This window comes from Narcine bancroftii, chromosome 3 (assembly GCF_036971445.1).
Source record: "Narcine bancroftii isolate sNarBan1 chromosome 3, sNarBan1.hap1, whole genome shotgun sequence".
In the NCBI taxonomy this organism is placed as follows: domain Eukaryota; kingdom Metazoa; phylum Chordata; class Chondrichthyes; order Torpediniformes; family Narcinidae; genus Narcine; species Narcine bancroftii.
In genome coordinates this window covers 216704092-216728774 of record NC_091471.1, presented here as the reverse complement: position 1 = coordinate 216728774, position 24683 = coordinate 216704092, and the positions used below count along the sequence as shown (strand labels likewise).

At 41.9% G+C, this 24683-nt stretch overlaps 1 protein-coding gene across 9 annotated transcripts in view; it reads right to left on the bottom strand.

Moving 5' to 3' along the window:
* Nucleotides 1-1066: 1066 nt before the first annotated feature.
* The window catches only part of ndst3 (N-deacetylase/N-sulfotransferase (heparan glucosaminyl) 3), a 417173-nt gene continuing 393556 nt past the window's right edge, over nucleotides 1067-24683 (bottom strand). For 8 of the 9 annotated variants that reach the window (XM_069926585.1, XM_069926582.1, XM_069926587.1 and 5 more), the window contains 5 exons: nucleotides 24030-24204; nucleotides 23764-23934; nucleotides 21108-21217; nucleotides 18822-18924; nucleotides 1067-1313 (listed from right to left, as the gene is read on the bottom strand). In XM_069926585.1, the coding sequence (XP_069782686.1) occupies nucleotides 1191-1313; nucleotides 18822-18924; nucleotides 21108-21217; nucleotides 23764-23934; nucleotides 24030-24204 (682 nt within the window). In that variant the 3' untranslated portion in view covers nucleotides 1067-1190. The remainder of the gene's footprint in view (nucleotides 1314-18821; nucleotides 18925-21107; nucleotides 21218-23763; nucleotides 23935-24029; nucleotides 24205-24683) is intronic. The other variant, XM_069926590.1, reaches the window with a different exon arrangement.

Below are 24683 nucleotides of genomic sequence, written 5' to 3'. Positions count from 1 at the left end.
GGTTGGGAGAGAGATACTAGGAGAGAGAGAGAGAGAGAGAGTAGATATTAGGAGAGATATTAGCAGAGAGAAAGTGAGAGAGGGTAGAAGTGAGATATTAGGAGCGTGAAAGTGTGAGAGAGAGTAGGAGAGAGATACTGAGGGATATTAGGAGAGAAAAAGCAAGAGAGAAAAGAGAGATAGAGAGAGGGGAAAGGAGTGATGGAGAGGGGGGAGGGAGACATAGAGAGAGTGTAGGAGAGAGAGAGACTAGGAGAGAGATAGGTGAGTGGAGGGAGAGAGAGATAGAGGGGGAAGGAGAGATTGAGAGATGGAGAGACTTGGCATTCCATAAAATTATCCATCTTTCAGAACAACCTTCTAACCCTCGTATTGATTGCATGCTCAGTATTTACTTGCTTGTTAATATTTCTCCCACGACTGAATATGATTTTTCTTTTCTTTTCAATGGCATGAGCCTGCAACCCTGCCCTTTTTTTGGGTCATTTTACAGATTTGTTGGGATTTTAGTTTGCATGGAATAATTTTTTTAAAAATTGATGTCTTCAATGACGAACAAGCCTACCAAATGTGAAACTTGGATTCATTGAACTTCTTTCTGTTATTTAAATGAGCATTTGTTAGCACATTTCTGAGGAAGGACACCATTCCATCGGCAAATTATGCAATTATTTTTAAACTCTCATTAACATCCAAATCCAAAATAATTGGAAATTTCTCCAATTTAAAAGCACGTTTATAATGACCAAGTTATGATTTCGTATTAATTAAAATGGATGGCAGTAAAAGTAACGTAGTGCATTTGTTTGACTGCAGATACCAGACAGTTAGCCAGCACTGCTCTGGTTTCATTGATAAAGTGAGTTACATTTTTTCTGTCTTTACAATAACTCTCATTCTTGAGATAGGGTGGAGTAGGGCAGGTTTGGGGCCCAAACTTAACGTCATCAGTTAAACATACAACTCAGCCATTTGCTGTTAAGCCACATTTCCTCATGTACTGTCAGCTTTACAATACCACATGCCAGCATATGGAAAGATAAAGAATACTTTCTGTTTGTAGAGGTATAGTAAAAAGTTGTTTATTTTTGGCAGACACTCCTAGCTTGGGAGGAACAGACTACTGGAGTACTGGATGCTGTGTGCTGAGACTGATAACAGGAAAATTGCTTCCAGTTTTCCAACAACAACTATCTCATCACTTTTTGTAGCTCTTCCCTCAGCCAAGCTGGCAATGGCAGACCCAGTCTGTAAAACAGCTTGGACAGTTCAATGTTGTGGTCTTTGTAGTATCTTGAGAGGAATGTTCGGGACTGCAATGAGGAATAAAAGAACAAAAAGAAGTACCTAATTAAAGCAGAGTAAAAGCACTTCATGGACCAACACATTAAATCATACATCTATACCCAAAATATATATCACAGACAAACATGCTGGAGAAACGTGGCAGGGCACGCGGCATCCACTGGGAGCAAAGGTTACCCAATGTAATGGTCATGGGACCTTTGTCAGATATTTGGGCTTAAGAGTTCTAACATCAGCAAAATTAACCAATGCATCAAAAAAACAATGTGAAAAGGAACTGTGCAAAATTTGCCTAACATTGCCCTGGGAATCAGTAGACCTATTGAGCAGTGTGTCAGCCCTTTCTTGCGCACATGTTTCTCTGCAGACTTATCACATCCTCACTCGGTTTAGTGTTATCAACAAACTTAAGATGTACGACACTCAGTCCCACCTTCCAAATCATTAATATATATCTTGAACATGGGCAGGCTCAGCACCAACCCCTGCAACCCTGCTCTCACCACTGATTGATAGCCAGAGAAAAGTTCAAAGTTCAGAGTTCAGGTATATTTTCAGATTACATACATTGGCATCACATACAACCCTGAGATTCTTTTTCCAGCGGGTCAGACAGAATTACTACTTATTGGTAGTGCAATACAGCACACTTTCCATTGTACATCTGAAAAACATTTGCCCATTTATCCCAACCTTGTGCATTTATTGGTTAACTAACCCTCTATCCATGTTAATACTTTACCCCTAATCCTTGCACCCTTATCTTATGGTTAAATCTTTTATGAGGCACCTTATTGAATGCCTTATGGAAATCCAAGTCTATCTGTTCTCCTTTCTCCACTGCACTCATTATATCTTCAAAGAACCAGTAAATTTGTCAAGCATGACCTTCCTTTCTGAATCTTGATGGAGCAATTTCTTTCCAGATGTCTATTTCTTTCTTAAAGCATTTTCTGAGTGCAGACGTAAAGCTAACTGGCCTATAGTTACCAGCCATTTGCCAACATCCTCTAAAAATAGAGATGGGACATTCCTCTCTTCCAATCCATCCAGAAAGCAGAAGCTATTACTAAAGCAATGGGGGTGTACTGGACAGTGAGGAAGGTTCTTGAAGTGGGATGGAGATCAGCTGGAAAAATGTGCTGTAAAATAGTAGGTAGAATTTAATGTGGACAAGGTAAATGGCAGGGAACTGCTGAGAGTGACAGAACAGGAGGATCTGGGAATACAGATAAATTATTTCTTGAAAGTAGCACCTCAGACCTTCATAAAGTATAGAATACAGGAGTTGGGATGTCATGGTGAAATTGTGTAAGACATTGGTGAGGCCAAATAAGAAGGTAGAGGGTGGGGGCAGGAGCACAGTCCTAAAAGCAGGAGGTGGATAAGGGAGGGAGGGCACAGCAGCAAACAGGAGGAGGGATGGCTCGGTGAATAGAGAGGGAATGAGGTGGAGAGCTAAGGGAAAGAAGACAAGTGAAAAGGGAAGGGAGGGGGAATGGAGAGTAGGTTAGCATAAACCAGACAAGTTGGAGTTAATACAATCTGACTGGAGAGTGCCTAGGTGTTGTTCCTCCAATTTACAGGTGGACTTGGTGGGATAGTACATGAGGCCATGGGCAGATATGTTGGAGTGGAAATGGGGGTGCAGAATTGAAATGATTGGCCACTGGGAGATCCCTGTCTCTGATGTTGACAGAAGGTGCTCAGCTAACCGATCTCCCATTCTATGCCCAGTCTCTCCAATGTAGAGAAGGCCACAAAGGGAGAACCAGATGCAGTAAATCCCTCCTGTGGATACACAGGTGAAGTGCTGCTTCACTTGAAAGACTGGTTTGGGGCCCCAAACCATGGTGAGGGAGATGTAGGAGCAAGTGGTGACAGCACGCTTCACTGAGCATCTTCACTCTGTCCGTGTCACTGACAGGGATCTCCCAATGACCAGCCATTTAAGTTCTGTATCCCACTCCCATATTCACATGCCTGTCCATGGCCTCATACTATCCCACCAAGACCACTTGTAAAATGGAGGAACAACACTTGATTTTCCCTCTGGGCATTCTCCAGTTAATGGCATTAACATAGACCTCCAGTTTCTGCTAACCTACTCTCCTTCCTCCATTCCTTTCTCCTCGTCTTCTTTCCCTCAGCTCTCTACCCCCTTCCTTCTCTATTCACTGAACCATCTCTCCTCCCCCTCCTTTCCTTCGCCTATTACCTGCTGCCTTTGGGACTGTGCTCCTTCCCCACTGCCATCTATTTTTCTGATGCCTGTTGACATTTTTCCAGACCTTGATAAAGGGCTCAAGCTCCAAATGTTGGTTATGCATCTTTATCTTTGCTGTATGAAGTACACTGTTTGACTTCAGCATTGTGTTTTTAGTTCAACCACATTTGTCTGCAGACTTTCGTGTTTTACTTTTGAATGTATTGTGTGCAGTTTGGGTCAACTACCTGCAGGAAAGATATCAATAAAATTGAAAGAGTTCAGAAAACATTTATGAGGATCTTGCTGGGACTTGAAGAGTTGAATTATAGGGAGAGTTGAATGGTTTAAAGTGTTATTCCCTGTTGTGTCAGAAAATAAGGGGAGAATTGATAGAGGGATACAAGTTAGGCTTTTTGCACTGAGGTTGGGTGAGACAAGAACGAGAGGGCATGGGTTAAAGGTGAAAGATTAGAGGGGAAATGAATGAATGAATGAGCTGCCAGTGGACGCAGTTGATACGAGTTCAGTTTGGACATGAGAGAAAAGATTGGATTGGTACCTGGATAGGAAGGGCATGGAGGGCTATGGTCCCAGTGCAGGTCAATGGGCCGAGGTGGAATAAAGAGTTCAGCATGGACTGGAAGGGCTGGTTTCTGTGCTGCAGTGGTTCAAAGATTATGCAGCAAAACACGAAATATCCAGCAGAGCTCACATTGTCCATGTGGATGATGCTGTGATTCCCTTCAATTTTTGAAGTAGTGCTCAGACCAGTGGTTAAAAAATGAATTGAGTTGGCATTTGATGCACAAAATAAGTGGGCAGGGATGGTAATAAATCATGCAAATAAGAATCGACATGGGAAACTCATCGTTTTTATTTCTCACACTCTCACAAAGAGTGAATGATTTACAGGGACTGCAGGAAGGTCCGAACATTGTGCTTGGAATCAAGACATTTGATCTTTTTTTTTAACTCGGTAGACCTCTTACTGTGATAATAGATGATATGTCACCACTAGAGATATTAGAAAAGTTCCTGCAGCAGGATCCAGTACACAAAGATTTGCAATATTTTTATTCAGATTTCATATTTATTGTCAGAGTACATACATGGCATCACATACAACCCTGAGGTTCCTTTACCTGTGGCCACTTGTAGATAGTGTAAAATAAAACTGTACACAACACACACACGTAAACAGATAAAGATGTAAACAAACTGATTGTGCAATAAAAGAGAAAAAAATCAATAAAGTGAACAAGTAAGAGTCCTAAAATGAGTCCCTGATTGAGTTTGTTGTTGACCAGTCTGATGGTGGAGAGGTAGCAGATGTTCCTGAACTTGGCGGTACGAGTCTTGATGAAACCATACATCTTTCCTGATGGCAGCAGCGAGAACAGTGCATGTGGATCCTTGCTGATTGCTGCTGCTCTCTGATGGCAGTGTTCCCTGTAGATGTTCTTGTTAGTGGAGAAGGTTTTGCTTGTGATGTCCTGCGCTGTGTCCACTACCTTCTTCAGGGCTTTACACTCAGGGGCCTTGGTGTCCCCGTACCAGATCATGAGGTAGTTAGTCAGCACACATTCATAGAAATTTGTTAATGTTTCAGATGTCATACCTAAACTTCTGTAAATTCATGAGGAAGGAGAGGTGCTGACATACTTTCTTCATGATGCCATTTGTGTGTTGGGTCAAAGAAGGAATCTCCAAGATAGTGATTCCAAAGAACTTAAATGTTCTCACCCTCTCCACCTCTGATCATTAGATTGTACACCTCTTATTTTCCCCTCCTGAAGACAACAATCAGCTCCTTAGATTTGGTGAAATTGAGTGCGAGGTGGTTGTTGGTACGCCATTCAGCCAAGTTTTTATCTCCCTCCTGTATGTTGACTCATCGTTCCTTTTTATACAACCCACGACCGTGGGATCAACAGTGAAATGTTAATGATGTTGTTGCTGTACTGAGCCACACATTTGAAGGTGTAAAATGAGTAAAGGAGGGGGGCTAAGAGCACAGCCAGCCCTGTGATGCTCTGGTACTGATGAAGATTGTGGTGGAGAAGTTCTTACCAATCCTCACTGATTGAGGTCTGGATGTAAGGAAATCCATGATCTGTAGGTGTTGAGACCCAGGTCCCAGGAGTTTGCTGATCAATTTTGAGGGGATGATGGTGTTAAATGCCAAACTATAATTGATAAAAATCATCCTGATATATGCGTCTTTGATGTCCAGGTGTTCCAGGGCTTTTGTAGAGCCAGTGACATAGCATCTGACGTAGATCTTTTGCTACGATAGCTGAAATGGAACAGATCCATGTCACTTCTCAGACAGGACCTGATATGTTTCAACAACAGCCTTTCAAAACACTTCAGTGTTGATGTGAGTGGCACTGGTCGATAGTCTTTTAGGCAGGTTACCACTCTTCTTGCACACCAGTATGATTGACAGCATTGAAATGGGTGGATTCCACACCCTGAGATGTTGAAGATATCTGTGAATACATTGGTAAGTTAGTTAGTACAGGTTTTTTATACTCAGCTGGGTACTCTGTCTGGATTGGATGCTTTCCTCAGATTCACTCTCCTGAAGGCAGCATGCAAGTCATCTTCAGACACAGACAGGAAAGGATCATTAGGGGATATGGTGGGGGGAGGGGGGGTGATGTGCACAGAGTGATTCTTTCTTCTTCTTGTGGTTGAATTGAGAGTAGGAGGCATTGAGTTCATCTGGGAGTGAAGCTTTGCCGTCTCCTAGAGCTGCAGATTTGGTTTTGTAGCAGGTGATGTTATTTAGGATTGCCTCAGCTGTCTGGGTTCCTTCCTTGTTTCCATTTTCATCTGGAACCTCCACTTCACCCACAAAATGGCTTTCCATAGGCTATATCTGGTCCTTCTGCGGTGATCTGGATTTCCGAACTTCTGAGGTGATCTGGATCTCCGGACTAAATGCCTGGCTCTCAGCAGGCTCAAGATTTCAATGTTCATCCAGGGCTTCTGGTTGGGCAAAACCCTGAACAATTTGGCATTGGACTGTAAAATTAAATAGAGGAATTACAAGCAAAACAATGTGGTAGATGCTTTGTTGTGGCTATGCTTTTAAATTCAATCATTGGAAACACAGTTGATGAAGTTCATTGCTGAGAACAGATTCATGAAAGGATTGCCCGATGTTTACTGGTGTACAGCAAGACTCATACAATTTCATTGTCAAGTGAGAAGGTGCCATAGAATAATAGAACACTTCAGCACAGAAAGCAGGCCATTTGGCCTGAGTATGTGCTGAAATAGTCCCATTGACTATACCCCAGTCCATCGCATTCCATACCCCTCCTATCCCTGCCACCATTTTCTTAAATGTTAAAATTGAGCCCATAATCACCATTTCAGCTGGCAACTCATTCCACACTCTGACCACTCCGTGTGCCAAAATTCTCCCTAATGTTCACCAAAGCTCCTCCCCTTTCACCCTTAACCCATGTGCTCTGGTTTGTATCTCACCTAACCTCAGATGAAAATTCTTGCATTTACTCTAACAACACCCATCATAATTTTGTATATCTCTTTCAAATCTCCCCTCATTCTTCTCCACTCCAGGGAATAAGGTCCTAACCTGCTTAAACTTTCCCTGTATCTCAGCTCCTCAAGTCCAAGCAACATCCTGGTAAATTGTATCTGCACTCTTTCAACCTTATTGACAACTTTCCTGTAGTTAGGTGACAAAATCTGAACAAAACACTCCAAATTTGACCTCGCTATTGTCTCATACCACTTTACCATAATATCCCAACTCCTATACTCAATACTTTGATTTATAAAGGCCAATATGTCAAAAGCTCTCTTTATGATTGAATCTACTCATGACACCATTTTCAGGTAATTATCTATCCTTTAACATAACATAACATAACAATTACAGCACGGAAACAGGCCATTAGGCCCTTCTAGTCCGCACCGAACCAAACACCCCTTTCTAGTCCCACCTCCCTGCACAATGCCCATAACCCTCCATCTTCTTCTCATCCATATATCTGTCCAACCTTTTCTTAAATAATACAATTGACTCCGCCGCCACTATTTCTCCCGGAAGATGATTCCACACAGCTACCACTCTCTGAGTAAAGAAGTTCCCCCTCATGTTACCTCTAAACCTCTGCCCCTTAATTCTTAACTCATGTCCTCTTGTTTTAATCTTTCCTCCTCTTAACGGAAATAGTCTATCCACATCCATTCTGTCTATCCCTTTCATAATCTTAAATACTTCTATCAAATCCCCTCTCAACCTTCTACGCTCCAAAGAATAAAGACCCAATCTGTCCAATCTCTCCCCATACTCCAGATGCTTAAACCCAGGCAACATTCTGGTAAACCTTCTCTGCACTCTCTCCACTCTGTTTATATCCTTCCTATAATTAGGCGACCAGAACTGCACACAGAACTCCAAATTAGGCCGCACCAACGTCTTATACAATCTCAACATCACCTCCCAACTCCTATATTCCATGCAGATTGATAAAGGCCAGCATACTAAAAGCCTTCTTCACCACCCTATTCACGTGAGTTTCTACCTTCAGGGAACGATGTACCGTTACTCCTAAATCTTTCTGCTCTTCTGTATTCCTCAATGCTCTCCCATTTACTACACATGTCCTATTCTGATTCTTCTTACCAAAATGAAGCACCTCACACTTATCAGCATTAAATTCCATCTGCCATTTTTCAGCCCACTTTTCTAAGCAGCCCAAATCCCTCTGCAATCCTTGAAAACCTTCTTCATTATCAACTATTCCACCTATCTTAGTATCGTCTGCATATTTACTAATCCAATTCACCACCCCATCATCTAGATCATTAATGTATATAATGAGTAGGTCATTGAGCAAAATTACTTCACATTTTAATTGGTTGAATACCATACTGAACACACAGGAATAGTCAGCCCAATGTCAGTTAGAAGTTTTGTTTACCGGCCTGTTTGAACAGTGACCACAACAGCATTTTTTATCAAGTGACTCAACCGTGGATAACAAGGGAAATTAGAGACAGCATTGGGTCCAAAGAGAGAGCATATCAATTGGCCAAAAAAAGTACCGCAACCGAAGACTGGGAGCAGTTCAAGATGCACCAAAGGAGGACAAAGGGATTAATCAAGAGAGCAAAAATAAATTACGAAAGTAAGCTTGCGGCAAATATAAAAACCGACTGCAAAAGCTTTTATAAATATGTCAAGAGGAAAAGATTGGTGAAATCCAGAGTAGGTCCTTTGCAGTTGGAATCAGGGGAATATATAATGGGGAATAAGGAAATGGCAGACCAATTAAATTCTTACTTTAGTTCTGTTTTTACAAGAGAGGATACAAATAACCTCCCAAGGATGTTGGGAAGCATAGAGACTAATGCAAGGGAGGAACTGAAAGAAATCAGTATCTCTAAGGACATGGTCTTGTGGAAATTGATGGGATTGAAGGCAGATAAATCCCAAGGGCCTGATAATCTACATGCTAGGGTACTTAAGGAAGTGGCCATTCAGATAGCAGATGCTTTAAGAATTATCTCCAGAACTCGATAGACTCAGGATCAGTACCCATGGATTGGAGGGTAGCTAATGTTACCCCACTATTTAAAAGGGGGGGTAGAGAAAAAACGGGGAATTATCAGCCGGTGAGCCTTACATCAGTAGTGGGCAAAATGATGGAATCCATTATTAAGGATGTAATAGCGGAGCATATGACTAGCAGAGAAGGGATCGGACAGAGTCAACATGGATTTACAAAAGGTAAATCGTGCTTGACAAATCTATTGGAATTCTTTGAGATGGTGACAGGTAAAATAGATGGGGGAGAGCCAGTGGATGTGGTGTACCTGGACTTCCAAAAGGCCTTCGATAAGGTCCCGCATAAACGACTGGCTTCCAAAATCAAGGCTCATGGGATTGGGGGCAAAGTATTGATGTGGATTGAGAACTGGCTGGCAGGTAGAAGACAGAGAGATGGGATAAATGGCTCATTTTCTGAGTGGCAGGCGGTGACCAGTGGGGTACCACAGGGATCTGTACTGGGACCCCAGCTGTTCACAATTTACATTAATGATCTGGAAGAGGGGATTGGATGTAATATCTCCAAATTTGCAGATGACACTAAGCTAGGAGGGGTTGTGTGCACAGAAGAGGGGGTCAGGAAGCTCCAGTGTGATTTGGATAAATTGAGGGACTGGGCAGATACATGGCAAATGCACTACAATGTGGATAAATGTGAGGTTATCCACTTTGGTAATACAAACCGGAGGGCAGATTACTATTTGAATGGCAATAGATTAAGAGATGGGGAAGTGCAGAGAGACCTAGGGGTACTTGTACATCAGTCTCTGAAGGCGAGCATGCAGGTACAGCAGGCGGTTAAAAAGGCAAATGGTATGTTGGCCTTCATATCAAGAGGGTTTGAGTATAGGAACAAGGATACCTTACTGCAGCTGTACAGGGCCTTGGTGAGACCCCACCTGGAGTATTGTGTGCAGTTTTGGTCACCTTATCTAAGGAAGGATGTTCTTGCAATGGAGGGAGTGCAGAGGCGTTTCACCAGGCTGATACCTGGAATGGCAGGAATGACTTATGAGGAAAGATTACGCAAATTGGGATTGTACTCCCTGGAGTTTAGAAGATTGAGAGGGGATCTCATAGAGACCTATAAAATTCTGGCAGGACTGGACAGAATGGATGCAGATGGGATGTTTCCAATGATGGGAAAATCCAGAACCGGGGCCATGGTTTGAGGATAATAGGCAAACCATTTAGGACCGAGATGAGGAGGAATTTCTTTACCCAGAGGGTGGTGAATCTGTGGAATTCATTGCCACAGAGGGCAGTAGAGGCAGGTTCATTAAATATATTTAAGAGGGAATTAGATATATTTCTTCAGTATAAGGGTATTAAAGGTTACGGAGCGAAGGCGGGGACGGGGTACTGAACTTTAAGATCAGCCATGATCTCGTTGAATGGCGGAGCAGGCTCGAAGGGTCGAATGACCTACTCCTGCTCCTATCTTTTATGTTTCTATGTTTACTAAATTGATATGGACAAACCACCACATCCATCATTGCTGTCCTGATCGTGGCCTGCCAGACCTTTCCATGTAAACTTGTCTGAAGAAGCAAATGTCCTGATTCTGTCTGATAACAGGTCAAAGTGAATTGAAGTGGAACTCATTGCTTTATGCATATTAGAGTGGAGTTGAGGTCTCTATGTGTATGTCATGACTTAAATAAAGAGCTTGTTTTTGACAACGGTACTTAGATTCACTGCTGTTTGGAAACTTTCTGATCGGAATGCTGCTAAATATACTTCATTTGGAACAAATGAGAGGTCAATCAAGGAGCTGACAGGCAGAAAACATTGCAGCTATCTTCAAAGCTCAGCAGGAAGCATTCTCAGGTCAATTTCTTGCTGTAGTACAGAACAATTTGTATATGTTTATGAGGGGCATGGGAACAGCCAGCAACTTGTTTCTCCCCCCATCATGACGATGGCCAATACCAGAGGCATTGGAATTCTTTGTTGAAATGATGAGCAGGTTGGATAAGGGTAATGCAGTGGATGTTGTGCATTTTCAAAAGGCCTTTGATAAGGCGCCACATATGAAGCAACTTTTTAAAATTAACAGTAACAGTCCCTTCCAGCCCACGAGCCCATGCCGCCCATTTAAACCCAATTAACCTTCAACCCCAGGTATGTTTCGAATGGCGGGACAGTTGGAATAGCGGTTAGCACAACATCTTTACACCACCAGAAATCAGGTCCAGACTGGGGTTCGAATCCCGTGCTGTCTGTATGGAGTTTGTACTTTCTCCTTGTGTCTGTGTGGGTTTTCTCCAGGGGCTTTGGTTTCTTCCCATCCTTCAGAAACATACTGGGGGTGTAGGTTAATAGGGTGTAAATTAAGCGGCATGGACTCATGGGGTGAAATGGCCTGTTACCATGCTGTATGTCTAAACTTAAATTAAAAAAAAAGATTTAATTTGAAAATTTAAATTTTAAAACAAATTAAAAAAGGAAACTGGATTGCCCAAGGAAATCCCACACAGACATGGGGAGAACATATAAACTCCTTACGGACAATGCGGGATTCGAACTCCAGTCCCAATCACTGGAGCTGTAACAGCATTGCGCTAACTGCTACACTAACCGTGCTGGCCCAGAATAAGAGCTCATGATACAACAAGAAACATACAAGCATGGGTAGAGCATTGGTTGATTGTCAGGAAGCAGAGAGCTGAATAACACCGGTCATATTCTGGTTGGCTGCCATGTGGTGATTGAGCTGCTTCTTTTGATGTTGTATAATGATTTGGATCATGGAATGAATGGCTCTGTGATGATACGAAGGTAGGTGGAAGAGCAGGTAGTGTTGAAGAAACAGGGAGGCCGCAGAAGGACTTAGACAGATTAGAATACGCAGAGAAGTAGAAAATGAAATACAAGGTCACAAAGAGTATGGCCATGCATTTGGTAGTAAAAGTAAATAGACAGACTATTATTTTAAAAATGGATAAAATATCAATTCAGTAAATGGAGAAAATTGAATATACCCAGATGCAAAGGGACCTGGGAGTCTTCGTCAGGATAGCCTGAAGGTAAACTTGCATGTTGAATTAGTGGTGAAGGTGGCAAATGAAATGCTGGCATTCATTTCAAGAGGAATAGAATACAAGAACAGGGATGTGATTTTGAGGCTTTACAAGACACTGGTGAGACCTCATTTGGAGTAGTGTGAGCAGTTTTGGGCTTCTCATTTAAGAAATGATGCGCTGATGTTGGAGAGGGTTCAGAGGAGCTTCAGAAGAATGAGTGTGAGAATGAAAGGGTTATCATGTGAGGAGGCCTTGACAGCTCTTGGTCTATACTCTTTGGAATTTAGGAGAAACTGGTGGAATCTCATTGAAACATCTCAAATATTGAAAGTCTCCAACAGAGTTAATGTAGAAAGGTTGTTTCCTAATGGTGGAAGAGTCTAGGACAAGAGGGCACAACTTCAGGATTGAAAAGCATTGACTTAGATGTGGAGGAATTTCTTTAGCCAGAGGGTGATGAATCTGTGGAATTTGATGCCACAGGCCGTTGTGGAGGCCAGGTCATTGGATGTATTTCAGGCCAAGATTAATAGTTTCTTGATTATCCAGGCCATCAAAGATTATGGGGAGAAGACTGGGTGAGGTGGGGGGGGGGTGGGGGCTGCTATGGGAAATGGATTAGCACATGATTGAATAGTGGGGCAGACTCGATGGGATGAATAGCCTATTTCTGCTCCTATGTCTTGTGGTCTTATGGTCTTACATCTGTTTAAGGTGAGTGGAGAAATGTTTATGGGATACGTCAAAGGTATTTTATTTTTCCCCCACACATAGAGTGATGGGTGCCTGTGACAGAGTATATAGATATGTTTTTGGGAGATAAATTGGCAAAGGTTTGTTGGAGTAGGTTACATACAAACACTTTACAACAGATATTATTTGAAATACTGAAGCTCTGCTAATGCTAGACATATCAGGGCCTCAGAGCATTTGCAAGAGCTCTGGAGAGTGCTTAAGAGACTTCACTAATGGATTGTTTTTTACAAAAAGGCAACAGATGAAATATTTTGTTGGACCTGCAGATTCTCTGGTGATGTTCTAAGAGGATCATGTGGTTTTGTAAGCAGAGAGAGTCAAATAGGCTTTCTCTCAGGGAGAGAGAGAGAGAGAGAGAGAGAGAGAGAGAGAGAGAGAGAGAGAGAGAGAGAGAGAGAGAGAGAGAGAGAGAGAGAACTTGTACAGTGTTACAGCCAGCAGAAGCAGCTAGGAGCTAGGACTGGAACAGGACAAGCTGACAAGCTTGTGGAAAGCCCCATTTGGAAGACAGCCTGGTCAAAGCCCTTATGGTTCATGCAAGAAGAGAGGACTGGCTGTCTAATGTTTCACTTGGAATAAGAGAAACAAAAAAGAACACTATGGTGACCTAAAAGAAAGAGGTTATCATCTGGAGAACTCTGAAAGGGGCAAGTTATGTCAGCAAGACACTGGAGTGGCTGATTAAAAATTAATCAGTTGTGGATGTCCTGGATCAACAAATCTCTCTCTGAAAACCAACAAGAACCTTCCTGAACGGTAACCATTGACCTTTTAAGCACCAAAGCCTGGTGAACTTTATAAATGTTAAATTCTGTGCACAGTATAAGAATTGCCTGCAAACAATAAACTTGGAAGAATGAGAAGTGAGATTGGACTGTGAACCAAAGAACTCTTTTGAACTTACATGCACGTGTGCTTAGAATGAGAAGGGGTAAAGTTAGGTTAGTTAAGTTAAAGTGTGATTCTGTTTTCATGTTTAAAGTTAATTAAAAACAACATTTTATTAAAGTAACCCTTTGTCTTGGTGAATATCTATTGCTGCTGGGTTTTGGGGTCCTCTGGGCTCGTAACACTGCCTGAAATGATTTGTCAGGGTGGTAGTGGAGGCTGGTACAATTAGGGTATTTAATAGGGGTGTTTACGTGGATGTAAGAGAATGAAACATTTTGAAGATGGAACAAGTCAGATTGATGGTGGAATCGGATGGCACAAGATTATATGCAGAAAGGCTTGCACTGTGCTGCGTTAACATCTCCATACATGCTGGTGTGGGATGGACTGAGAAGCACAAGGACCTTGGTTGTTGAAACATTCTTTGGCTTGGCTTCGCGGACGAAGATTTATGGAGGGGGTAAAAAGTCCACGTCAGCTGCAGACTCGTTTGTGGCTGACAAGTCCGATGCGGGACAGGCAGACACGATTGCAGCGGTTGCAGGGGAAAATTGGTTGGTTGGGGATGGGTGTTGGGTTTTTCCTCCTTTGCCTTTTGTCAGTGAGGTAGGCTCTGCGGTCTTCTTCAAAGGAGGTTGCTGCCCACCAAACTGTGAGGCGCCAAGATGCACGGTTTGAGGCGATATCAGCCCACTGGCGGTGGTCAATGTGGCAGGCACCAAGAGATTTCTTTAGGCAGTCCTTGTACCTTTTCTTTGGTGCACCTCTGTCACGGTGGCCAGTGGAGAGCTCGCCATATAACACGATCTTGGGAAGGCGATGGTCCTCCATTCTGGAGACGTGACCCATCCAGCGCAGCTGGATCTTCAGCAGCGTGGACTCGAAGCAAACAGAAAAAGCTGCAGCAACTCAGCAGTTGTTTTCAATCTCAGGATAAGGCACTGACCAAAAACATTTTTCTCTCTGGATACTGCCTGACCTAATGAGTCTGCCCACCTCTTTCAAAAATGGAAAGATTTTTGAGTCTTGTTCAACTAAGTTTGGTCTGTAGAATTGAACAGGTCTTGATTCTAAGGTGCCACTATGAAATTATTCAGAATGATTAATGTCATGCAAAATGAATGAATGCATGGTTTTAGAAAGATTGCAGATGTTGCGATTGCAGGTGGCACATTTCTGGAGAAACTCAGCAATTCACCCAGTGTACTTTATATTGCAAAGATAAAGATACATAACCAACATTTTGGGCCTGAGCCCTTCATCAAGGTGTGAGAAAAATGCAGACAGGCATCTGAATAAAATGATTGGGGAAGGGGCAGGGGAAGAGCATAGGCAAGAGGTGGATATGGGTGTGAGGGCACATGAGAAAAAAAGCTGAGAAGTAATCGGGGGAGGGATAGCTCTCTGATGGAGAGGGAAGTAGGTGGAGAGCTGGATGAAAGGAAATACAGGGATGGGGAAGACAGGGGAATGGCCGAATGGAAACCAGGGACCTCAATGCATTTGGAGAGTGCCCGAATATTTGGTGTTGCTCCTCCAATTTACAGGTGGTTTTGGTTGGGCAGAGCACAAGGCCATGGATACACAGGTCACCATGTTAGTGGGGCATGGAATTGAATTGGGTGGCCACTGGGAGAACCCCGCCATTACTGCAGACAGAGCAATGGTGCTCAGCGAAGTGATCTCCCAGACTGCATCCGGTCTCTCTGATGTAGAGGAGGCCACAATGGGAGCACAGGATGCAGGAAGCCTGTGGGTTTAGTTTCTCCAGTGGGAAAGTGGAATCATAATTGAGGTTGTAAACTAAAAATTCTTTAGTTGAAATTTGTTACAACTTATAAAATATTAATGTGGATCTAGTGAATTCTACAACAGAAGAATATAGTCTGGAATATTATCCCATAAATCATGAGTTTTTTCCCCAATTGGATCCAGTACAAATCTTTAGAATTCAAGAATCAAAATCAATGCAGGTATGGCAAGGTCCAGTTTTAAGTTCAAATCCAGAACCAAACAATTGCATAGTTGTTTCAACACTTGAACATGAACAGGAGAATTCAGAAAGCCAGTTACTTAACCAAATTTACAAGAGAATGCCAGTTATAAATATGGAAAGGCTTATATTGGAAATCTGCACCTAACTATTAAAAGTGCAAGATAGATATCTATGAAAATACTCCATTTACCTTCACAATGGGGAGTATTATGATGTGACCATCTGTACATGTATAACTATTCTGTTGGACAGAAGAGTCTGTGATGTGCTTGTTTTGACATGAGTGAGATTGTCTCTATACCACCTTGAAGAGTCAACGTGTATATACATTGAGTTCTCATTTGTATGTGAATGGCTATCTCCTTTGATATATAAATAATCTGCCTTACTGCATTAGTGAAGACCTGCAGATGAAACTGGAAGATCAGTTGAAATACTGGCAACGAGCCAGCAGTAAGACTGGAGCCTCTGGGGTTGGAAACCAGGAGTTGATTCGTCACTACTTATGGTCTCAGTATACTCATCCCTCTGGCTCCAGAGCAGGTGAGCATATACCTAATTACATTTTAGTGACAACCCCAAAAATTTAAAGATTACTTATTAGCTGATTATCAAACAGACTATATCTTTCATGCCCGATGGTGCATTTAATAAACAAAAAAAAAACACTTTCTGCCCCGTGCAATCAGCTTCTACCTCCTCTCTGTGTTGGACATCCAGTGATGGTTTATTGTAGCCACTGCTAGCGTCCTAATGAACTGAAGTGTAATTCTCAGGCGGAATCAGAAAGTCTCTGATTGAAGCATAATAGAACTCAATAAGTGACCTTTCACCGCACCTCCTAGTGGTTCCAAGGATTTTTAACCTCTAAAGCTTTAGAATATTGATCCTTAAATAGCTGAGTCAAGAAAGTTACACCTTGGGCTCACATAATTGGCTTTCTTCCTGTGAAATAATACTGTAACTAATACTATTGTCACAGTGACACACCAATCAAGTTTATTTCTCTCAGAACACTGCGAGGTGTGTGCACTGTAAACAATACCAGTCAAACAATTCACATGTTTGGATCAAAAATCCAAAGAATGTAAATTAGAATCACACAAATGCTATTTAACAATTTAATTCAATTCACATCTTGAAATGGAAGAATTGGTTTTGGTAAGAAGTGACTGAGAAGGAATCAGACTGTGAAAAGACATCTAAGTGGCTCACCTGTCATTCAGGGAAATAAACTTGCCATCGATAAATGTTCAAGACAACAACACATTTATATTAGCCTCGCAAGCCATGCCTGCATCTAAAAGATGCACACTTAATAAAATCAGGTTGTGGAACGGTGTTCTAGGGAGAGGTTAAACTGGTTATTCTCTAGAGTGTAGAAGGTGGGGAGATTAGATAGAGGTGTATAGAATTATGATTAGTATAGAGTAAATGCAAGTAAGCTTTTTGCACTGAGGGTAGGTGAGATACAAACATGGGTTAAGGGTGAAAGGGGAAAGATTTAGGGGGAACTTCTTCACACAGAGAATGGTGGGAGGGTTTATCGAGCTGCCAGTTGAAGTGGTGAATGCAGGCTCAATTTTAACATTTAAGGAGAATCTGAACAGGTACATGGATGGGAGAGGTATGGAGGGGTATGGACTGGGTGTAGGTCAGTGGGACTAGGCAGAATAATGGGTGGGCACAGACTAGAAGGGCCTGTTATATGTGCTGTAATGTTCTATGGGTTGAACGGAAATCACCAAAATATAGCAATTAAAGCTATGCTTACCCCCATGTCTCAAATTTGCTACTATTTTTCTGTACTTTTACTTTTGTAAGTTTATTCATTAAACTTGTAATGGGATTTTCTTTCTGTTGAAAACACACAAATTGCTGGAGGAGCTCAACAGGTCAGACAGCATTCATGGAAGGCAAAATATAGTTGGTGAACCCTTAATCAGGAATAGGAAGAAACAGGCAGACGCCCGAATAAAAGGGTGGGGGGCAGGTGGGCAAAGGGTGAGGGGCATAGGTTGGCAGGTGACAGATGATTACAGATGGGGGGGGAGGTGGAAGATGAAAAAAAATACTTTGGAGGAAGAGGCAGAAGAACATACACTCAGACAAGGAGGAAGGGAAGGGGGCAGGGAGCTGGAGGGAAGAGGGTGTGAGTGACAAGAGCGATAGAGAAGGCATTGGAGGAGGAGAAGGAATGGGGCCAGAGTGATAGGGAAACTCTGGTGGTTTGTGTTGTGGAAGAAAGGAGGGTGATAGATTACTTTCCAACCTGTGTTCCTCCCCCTCCCCCACCTTTTGATTTGCAATTCCTGATGGTGGGTTTCAGCCTGAAACATTGACTATCTTTGGCCTTCCACAGGTGCTGCCTGACCCACCAAATTCCTCCAGCAGTTTGTGTGATGCACCCGTTTTTCAGCATCTCTCTTGCTTAATTCCTTTCCAGGCTATTTGAGACCAGCATCTTGTCAGCCAAATGCCTGGGTTCAAAAGATGAATGTCAGTTCTAAATCTTTACCTCCTATAGATGTTCTGAGACCTGCCAAGTTCCTCCAGAACTTCTGTCTTTTTACTATCAAGAGATGAAGGGGCCATTTGATGCAAAAGGTTAAACCAACAAGAGATTTGCCAAAGAAATATACTCATCAGTCACAATGAAATGCTCGGTGCATTTAACTGAGCAAGCTCAGTAGTTATTGCACCAAATTTTTTTTTAAAGGATAGAAATACAGATCTAGATGGAAGGAGAATTAATACAAGCATCAAATAGGCTTTAAATTTTCAAGCCTTGGTAAAGGAAGCAAGGTAGGTATTTGCATTTTTCAAGCTGAAAGGAAGATCTTTAAAGTCCTCACAAATAGTGTAAATGAAAACTGCAGGTCTCCCTGCCACAAATTTCTAATGAGCACTTGCAGTAAAGAGAAGTAGCACACAATATGAAAGGACTTGGAGAACCTTCCCGTGAGGATTCACAGTGTGACAAAGTAAAGTATAAGGAGTAAATCTGCACTAGGGTTGAGCAGATTTTTTGTTCAAGAGAAATACCTCAACATCCATTGCTGGATACTTCCTGCCTTTGCTTTTACCCAGACACTTTGTCTTCCCTCCTTCAAGCAACTGGCACCAGAAGCCTTTTTGTGGATCAAACCTGAAATTCAAAGACACCCCTTTACTGATTTGCTTCTATTTTTAAACTGTACTTGTGGAACATCCACAAGGTTTACGTCTACAGTAAAAAGCAAATCGAAAAGCAACACACAATTCTCCATCAATAGGACTGGTCATCAAATCCTCATTTTGGAGTATTATTGATGCTTACATTTAATTTTAATCGGTGCAATAAAATATTTTGGGAATGTCCTCTCCATAAAGTGCATTTCAATGCGTAAAGGTGAAAGAGTTTGGTTCAATTAGTTTAATCTCCAATCGTTTCACTGTTTCTACTTAATTAAAATCTACAAATGAAGTTATTATTCATAATCAGTTAATGCTAATATTTAAAATGATATTAAAAATGGTGAATCTTTCAGACATTAAACAATCTCAACAAACATTCACAATCTTCCGAGAGTCGGCCCTCTCCTCATTTAGTGATCACTCTTCCAGTCATTTAAAAGCTCGCTTCAATTTGTTGATTTGAATTTGTCAGTCAATTTTCTCCCTCATAATTTACCCTCCAGAGCTTTTAATTTCCTCCTCCAAATTCTGGATAACAAGTCCAATAGTTAGAATCAAATTATCTTTGTAATATTTAGATGACAAAAATCGCAATGGCTGGTGAATACCCTAAACTCCTATTATATTGTAATTCTGTGTGAAGCAGTAACAGGTTGGTTTGTAATCTAGAAAATGCAGGTATTAAGAATTTTAAGGAATCCACACCAATAAACTGCCTGGTACATGAACAGTATCTCTCACACCCACACAGGACCTTACCAGACCCTAAGATTAAAAAAAAAAGACAATAGTAGAATCACAATAGAGGACTCAAAACTGGTTTTGCTTTTCAAACTGATGATTTTTGTGGAAAAGATTGGAGAAATAACATGTTCCTCAGGATGGTGCTAAGCAATGGTTCTCAGATTTATCACATGCCTCAGAATTAGACCCTGCTTGGATCAGAAAATTATCAAAAGATAGAAAGGACCGCAGCAACACAAAGGGTCAATGCTTGCTGAAAGAACACATGAACTTTTGAACCTTTGCTAATATAAACCTAGCTTTAATATTTCAATTGTAGATCTCACTCTGACCAATCTGTCCGTGGACTGTTTTGTTACAATGAGGGCCAATGTTAACTTGAAGAGCAGCACATCATCTTTTGTCTGGGCACATTGCAGTCATCTGAGCTCAAGAGCGAATTGTCCACCTTTAGGCCACATACCTGCTCTCTCATAACTAGCTATCTCTGACAGTCATTCATCTGTGATTTTGGCTCAGTTTTTCTTGTTTCATTAGTGGAGATTGACTTGCTGGGCATGAACCACAGCCTTGCTGTAGGCAACACAGGACGTAGATAAAGAAGCTTCTCGCTGCCAGACAAACTATTTTGGCCTCCCTCTTTCAGAGATATCCCCTCTTGTTCTACTCATCCCTCCTCCACTTTCTCTACTACTGAAAACAAACTTGCTCCCTCTTTCCCAGTTCTGTCAAAAGGGATCCAAACCTCAAATGTTTCTCTTTCCACACACGCTGCCTGGCCTGCTGAGCGTTTCCTGATTTTCCTACTTTTATTTCAGTGAACCAGTCCAACGTTCATATTTTGAAGTGGTGAAGTACTACAAGGGCCAACAGAATGGGAAGCTTGTCTGAAGGATGGGATTTTTTTTTCTCTGGAACACTTAATCACATGCTAAAATTAGTATCACACATCTTTTTTTTGGCTGGAAATTGGCTTCCCTGTGAATATGTCATGGATAAGATTGGCCAAAAGGCCTGCTTCCAAGCTGCGGAACTCTGAGTGGAGTTGACTGAGGATTATGTGCGTGGATCTGCACCCCACTTTTATAAACCCACATTCATCATTGCCAAGGCAGCTAAGACCTCCGGTGAGAAAATCAGAAATTTGCAATAAATACGACAATTACATTTGTTTTAATTTACAACATGGCAGAAGCCAATTCCAGCCATTGATACCCATGCCATCCAATTATCCTCAATGAATCTACAAACCCCATATATTTTTGAAGGGTAGGAGGTAACCTGAGTGCCTGGAGGAAACCCATACAGACACGGAGAAAGGACAAACCCCTTCGGACAGAAGGGACTGGCACTGGAATAGTGTTGCGCTAACCTCTACTCTAAAGAGGCAAATATGTATTATAAACTTACGTTAGAGCTTGAGAATAATTGTAGTACTGGGAAATGCCGAGGAATTTCTGCACTCCATCCATTACCGCAGCAGGGTCAGTCCTCAGTTTGTGCCCATCTATAATGTGTAACTAAAACCAGTTTCAATCAGATATTGTTACCAGACAATGAATTATTGAAACAAAAACATAAGAATAAAACAATACCAGAAGCAGCTAGCCCCATCTATCTGGCTGTCACTTGGTAGCTTTTTGATTTAGTGGGATCCTTCTCATTATGTGAGGGAATTGATAAAGTGTGTGAAGATTTGAGCAGTCATGCAATCTTAGCTCAGACTTCCTCTTGGCAAGCAGCAGTGAATTTACAGGGTTGACAACGAAAGAAACCACAAGTTGTTCTCAGTCCCATCGCTTTTTTTTTCCAGATGGCCAAGTGCAGCTAATTTAATTTTTTTTAAATCCTTACACACAGACACTACTTGAAAAAGCCACAATGTACGCCAGCAAGGACCTGAGCAGGCTGATTCAACCCTGCTTATTACGACATGTATTTTGATTTTTTTCCCCTTTCTTGCCTTAAAAGTATCTATGTTTATCAAAGTGACACTTGCACTGTTTATTTCCTTCCAAACAAGATACATAGGATGCTTTCCTTTGATGAGAACGAGATGGTGTTTGTGTCCAATTGTAAAAACCAGTCAATGGCAGTCAACTGTGAGAGGGTGTGCTGTAATGTTTTTCTATAGGATCTTGGGAGGCAAGCTTCTCAAATCATTAAATTACATTTTGACAAGCACCTCTGTGTTCCACTAGACTAAACATTAATATCTGTGAAATTTTAAAGTCAACTTTCTTTTACATCACACGTATACAAATCTCAATCTGGCCACATGCAAGCAGTGAGTTGACTTCCTTGAGTTCAGTGTGGGTTGAGTATGTAAATACCTCATCTGGTTATCTTTTGCAGCAGTTGACATACAAGTGTAAGAGTTAGTAACATTCACGAGTTTGCACTATAATGAGACACAATTAAGAGAAATTACCGGGTCTAAGGAAGGCTTTCGACCATATTAAATTTGTACTTAGAGTTAAATAGAGGGAGCATATTCCAACATAGAGCTTATCTGCGCTTGCCTCAGCTGTTTCTTTGGTAATTGACAACTGTGAGTCTAAATGTCTCCTCCAGACGAACTCTCAATTGATAGATTTAAAACCAGCTCCCACTGTGCAATCTGGAGGGTTGATTTAAATTTGCCTCTTACAGTTGAGATAAACAAGTCCCGATGAGGGGTTTTCCTCCTGAAATGTTGGCTATGCATTGCTTTCCATGGACGCTGTGTGATCTGTTGAGTTGCTAGCTGAGGTTGACTGAGTGGTGGTAGCAGCTGGCGATTGGCCTTTTGAGCACCCCAGTTGCCACAAAGAGCTCACTTTTTGTTCTTCCACACTAAAGAATAACTTTAGTGTTTTCAAGCTTTATCCCAAATGCATCCCATCCCACTGCTATCTATTTTTAACATTTTAATGATACAACATGGTAGAAGACCCTTCTGGTCCATGAACACACAATTAATCGACCAACCCCATATGTCTTTGGAGGGCAAGATGAAACTGGAGGACATGCAGAAAAGCCACGTAGGTCATGGAGAGAACATACAAACTCCTGACAGACAGTGGCGGATTCGAACCCAGGTCGCTGGTGCTGTAATTGCTTTGTGCTAACCGTTTTGCTAACCATTCCGCCAGCCTTAACCTTCCCATCAGGACAGTCACTTCTCCCTCCTGAATATCCAAACTCCTTTGCCGACATTAGACAGTGGGCTTTCTCCAGGCATCGTTTCCAAGAAGCTTTGGTTGAGGGCTCCTGCTGCGAGTATTTCTTCCCACTCACCGGCTTATTGCCCCTGAGTCTGGCTGCTGGACAAGAGTGAAAATCTCCTGTCGGTTCAAGCAAAATGTTCTAGGGCAACCCACCACTTAGTCCCACCAAGGAAAGCAGGCAGAAAGTGGGCTGGGGAAAACTGAACATCCTCCAAGCCACTTCCAATAACTCTTTCTGCCCTAGTTAACACAGGGCAGTATGAATCACAGAATGAACAATTCTGCGAGAATCTATCATTTATTAATAATATTTATTTTAAGACCGTAAAACTCCTGGTATCCAAAATTCGAGCAACTGGTAGCCTCAAGTAAATGGCAAAAAAAGAAAATTGAGGAAAATAGGTTTAAAATTAGTGTGCATTACTGTTAATTCACCCATCACACAATCTCAAGCAACCGGAAAATCCACTTGGTCGGCATCTACCAACCCCATATAGGTGCTGATACCAGGGGATTTACTGTCCACATATACATGTTCAGAGTTGTCTGTATGTGTATCCAGTCTATATGTGTGTTTGCACTATTTTGCACCATGGACCAGAGAATGCTGTTTCCTTGGGTTGTAGTGGGACAAATGGATGTTAATTCAGGATTCAAGATTCCTTTATTGTCATGTGATAGTACAGAACTTGTAATATTACAAAAAAGCTTTTCTGCCTGCTGTAACTTCAACTTGTCAGAGGACTACTGTGGGTCAAGCATTCCTGGAGGTTTAGGAGTTTAATAAAAAGGTATTAAGACATGAAAGCATTACACAAGCTGCTAAAAAGTTGCTCCTTGTCCGTTTAAGCGCTCACCTGACTAGTAGGGTAGTACGTTAGCCACCTCTCGATATGAGCTGCGTACCATCCAGGCACAAGACACCGATTATGAAGGGCTCGAAGCTCAGGAACGACTCGCCTGCCTGCTGTGATCACCTCATAAAAACTGTATCGTATGGCAACTGGGTCTTCATGGGCTCGCTGATGCTGGGGATATCGCAAGAGACAGAGAATGCAGTAGGTTTCCTGCAAATATGACTCATGTAAAAGTACATCTGAGCAAGCAGGATGGTTGGGATTACCTGGTACCAAGAGTAAGCTCGATCTGAAGGGTTGATGAGAATGGTAATTATCTTCACCTTTGGCAAGAGGGCGGCCGCTCGCTTTGGAGCATCCTCAGAGTGAAAGTAGTTTGCGCTCTTCTCGAATAAAAAGTCCGTGGTCACGTTGGAAGGGACAGGAAAAAAATTCATGTACCTAAAAAAAAACAGATGAGAGGCAAGTTTGGGATGTTTAAGCCTGTGGGTGCAATAGAGTCACAGCAAAAACTTCAGTGTCTGAGCAGCTCAAAGGTACCAAGGTGAGTGGGATTGGCTGGACCATTCACTCATAATCTTGTCTGGTATAATTTGCTGACTACCCATTTTGGATGTGTGGTGACATCAAGATACCAGCTCTGAACTGGCACCTGTTCAATGCAACCATGGACTCTTGCTGACCTCTGAGTTGCAGGATAGACACTACTGTAAAGAACACAAGTAAGGAATAAGGAGTAATGTAAAACAGGATGCCCATATTACCATATTGTCCATTTCACACCATCACAATGTACCTTTAAGCTTTAAAATATATAGTTAGGGCTGAGGTTGGACAAATGTACTGTACGCTAAAGTCAAGTCAAGTCAAATCAAGTCACTTTGATTTATCGTTAATACCATGCTCATATGGTAAAGACA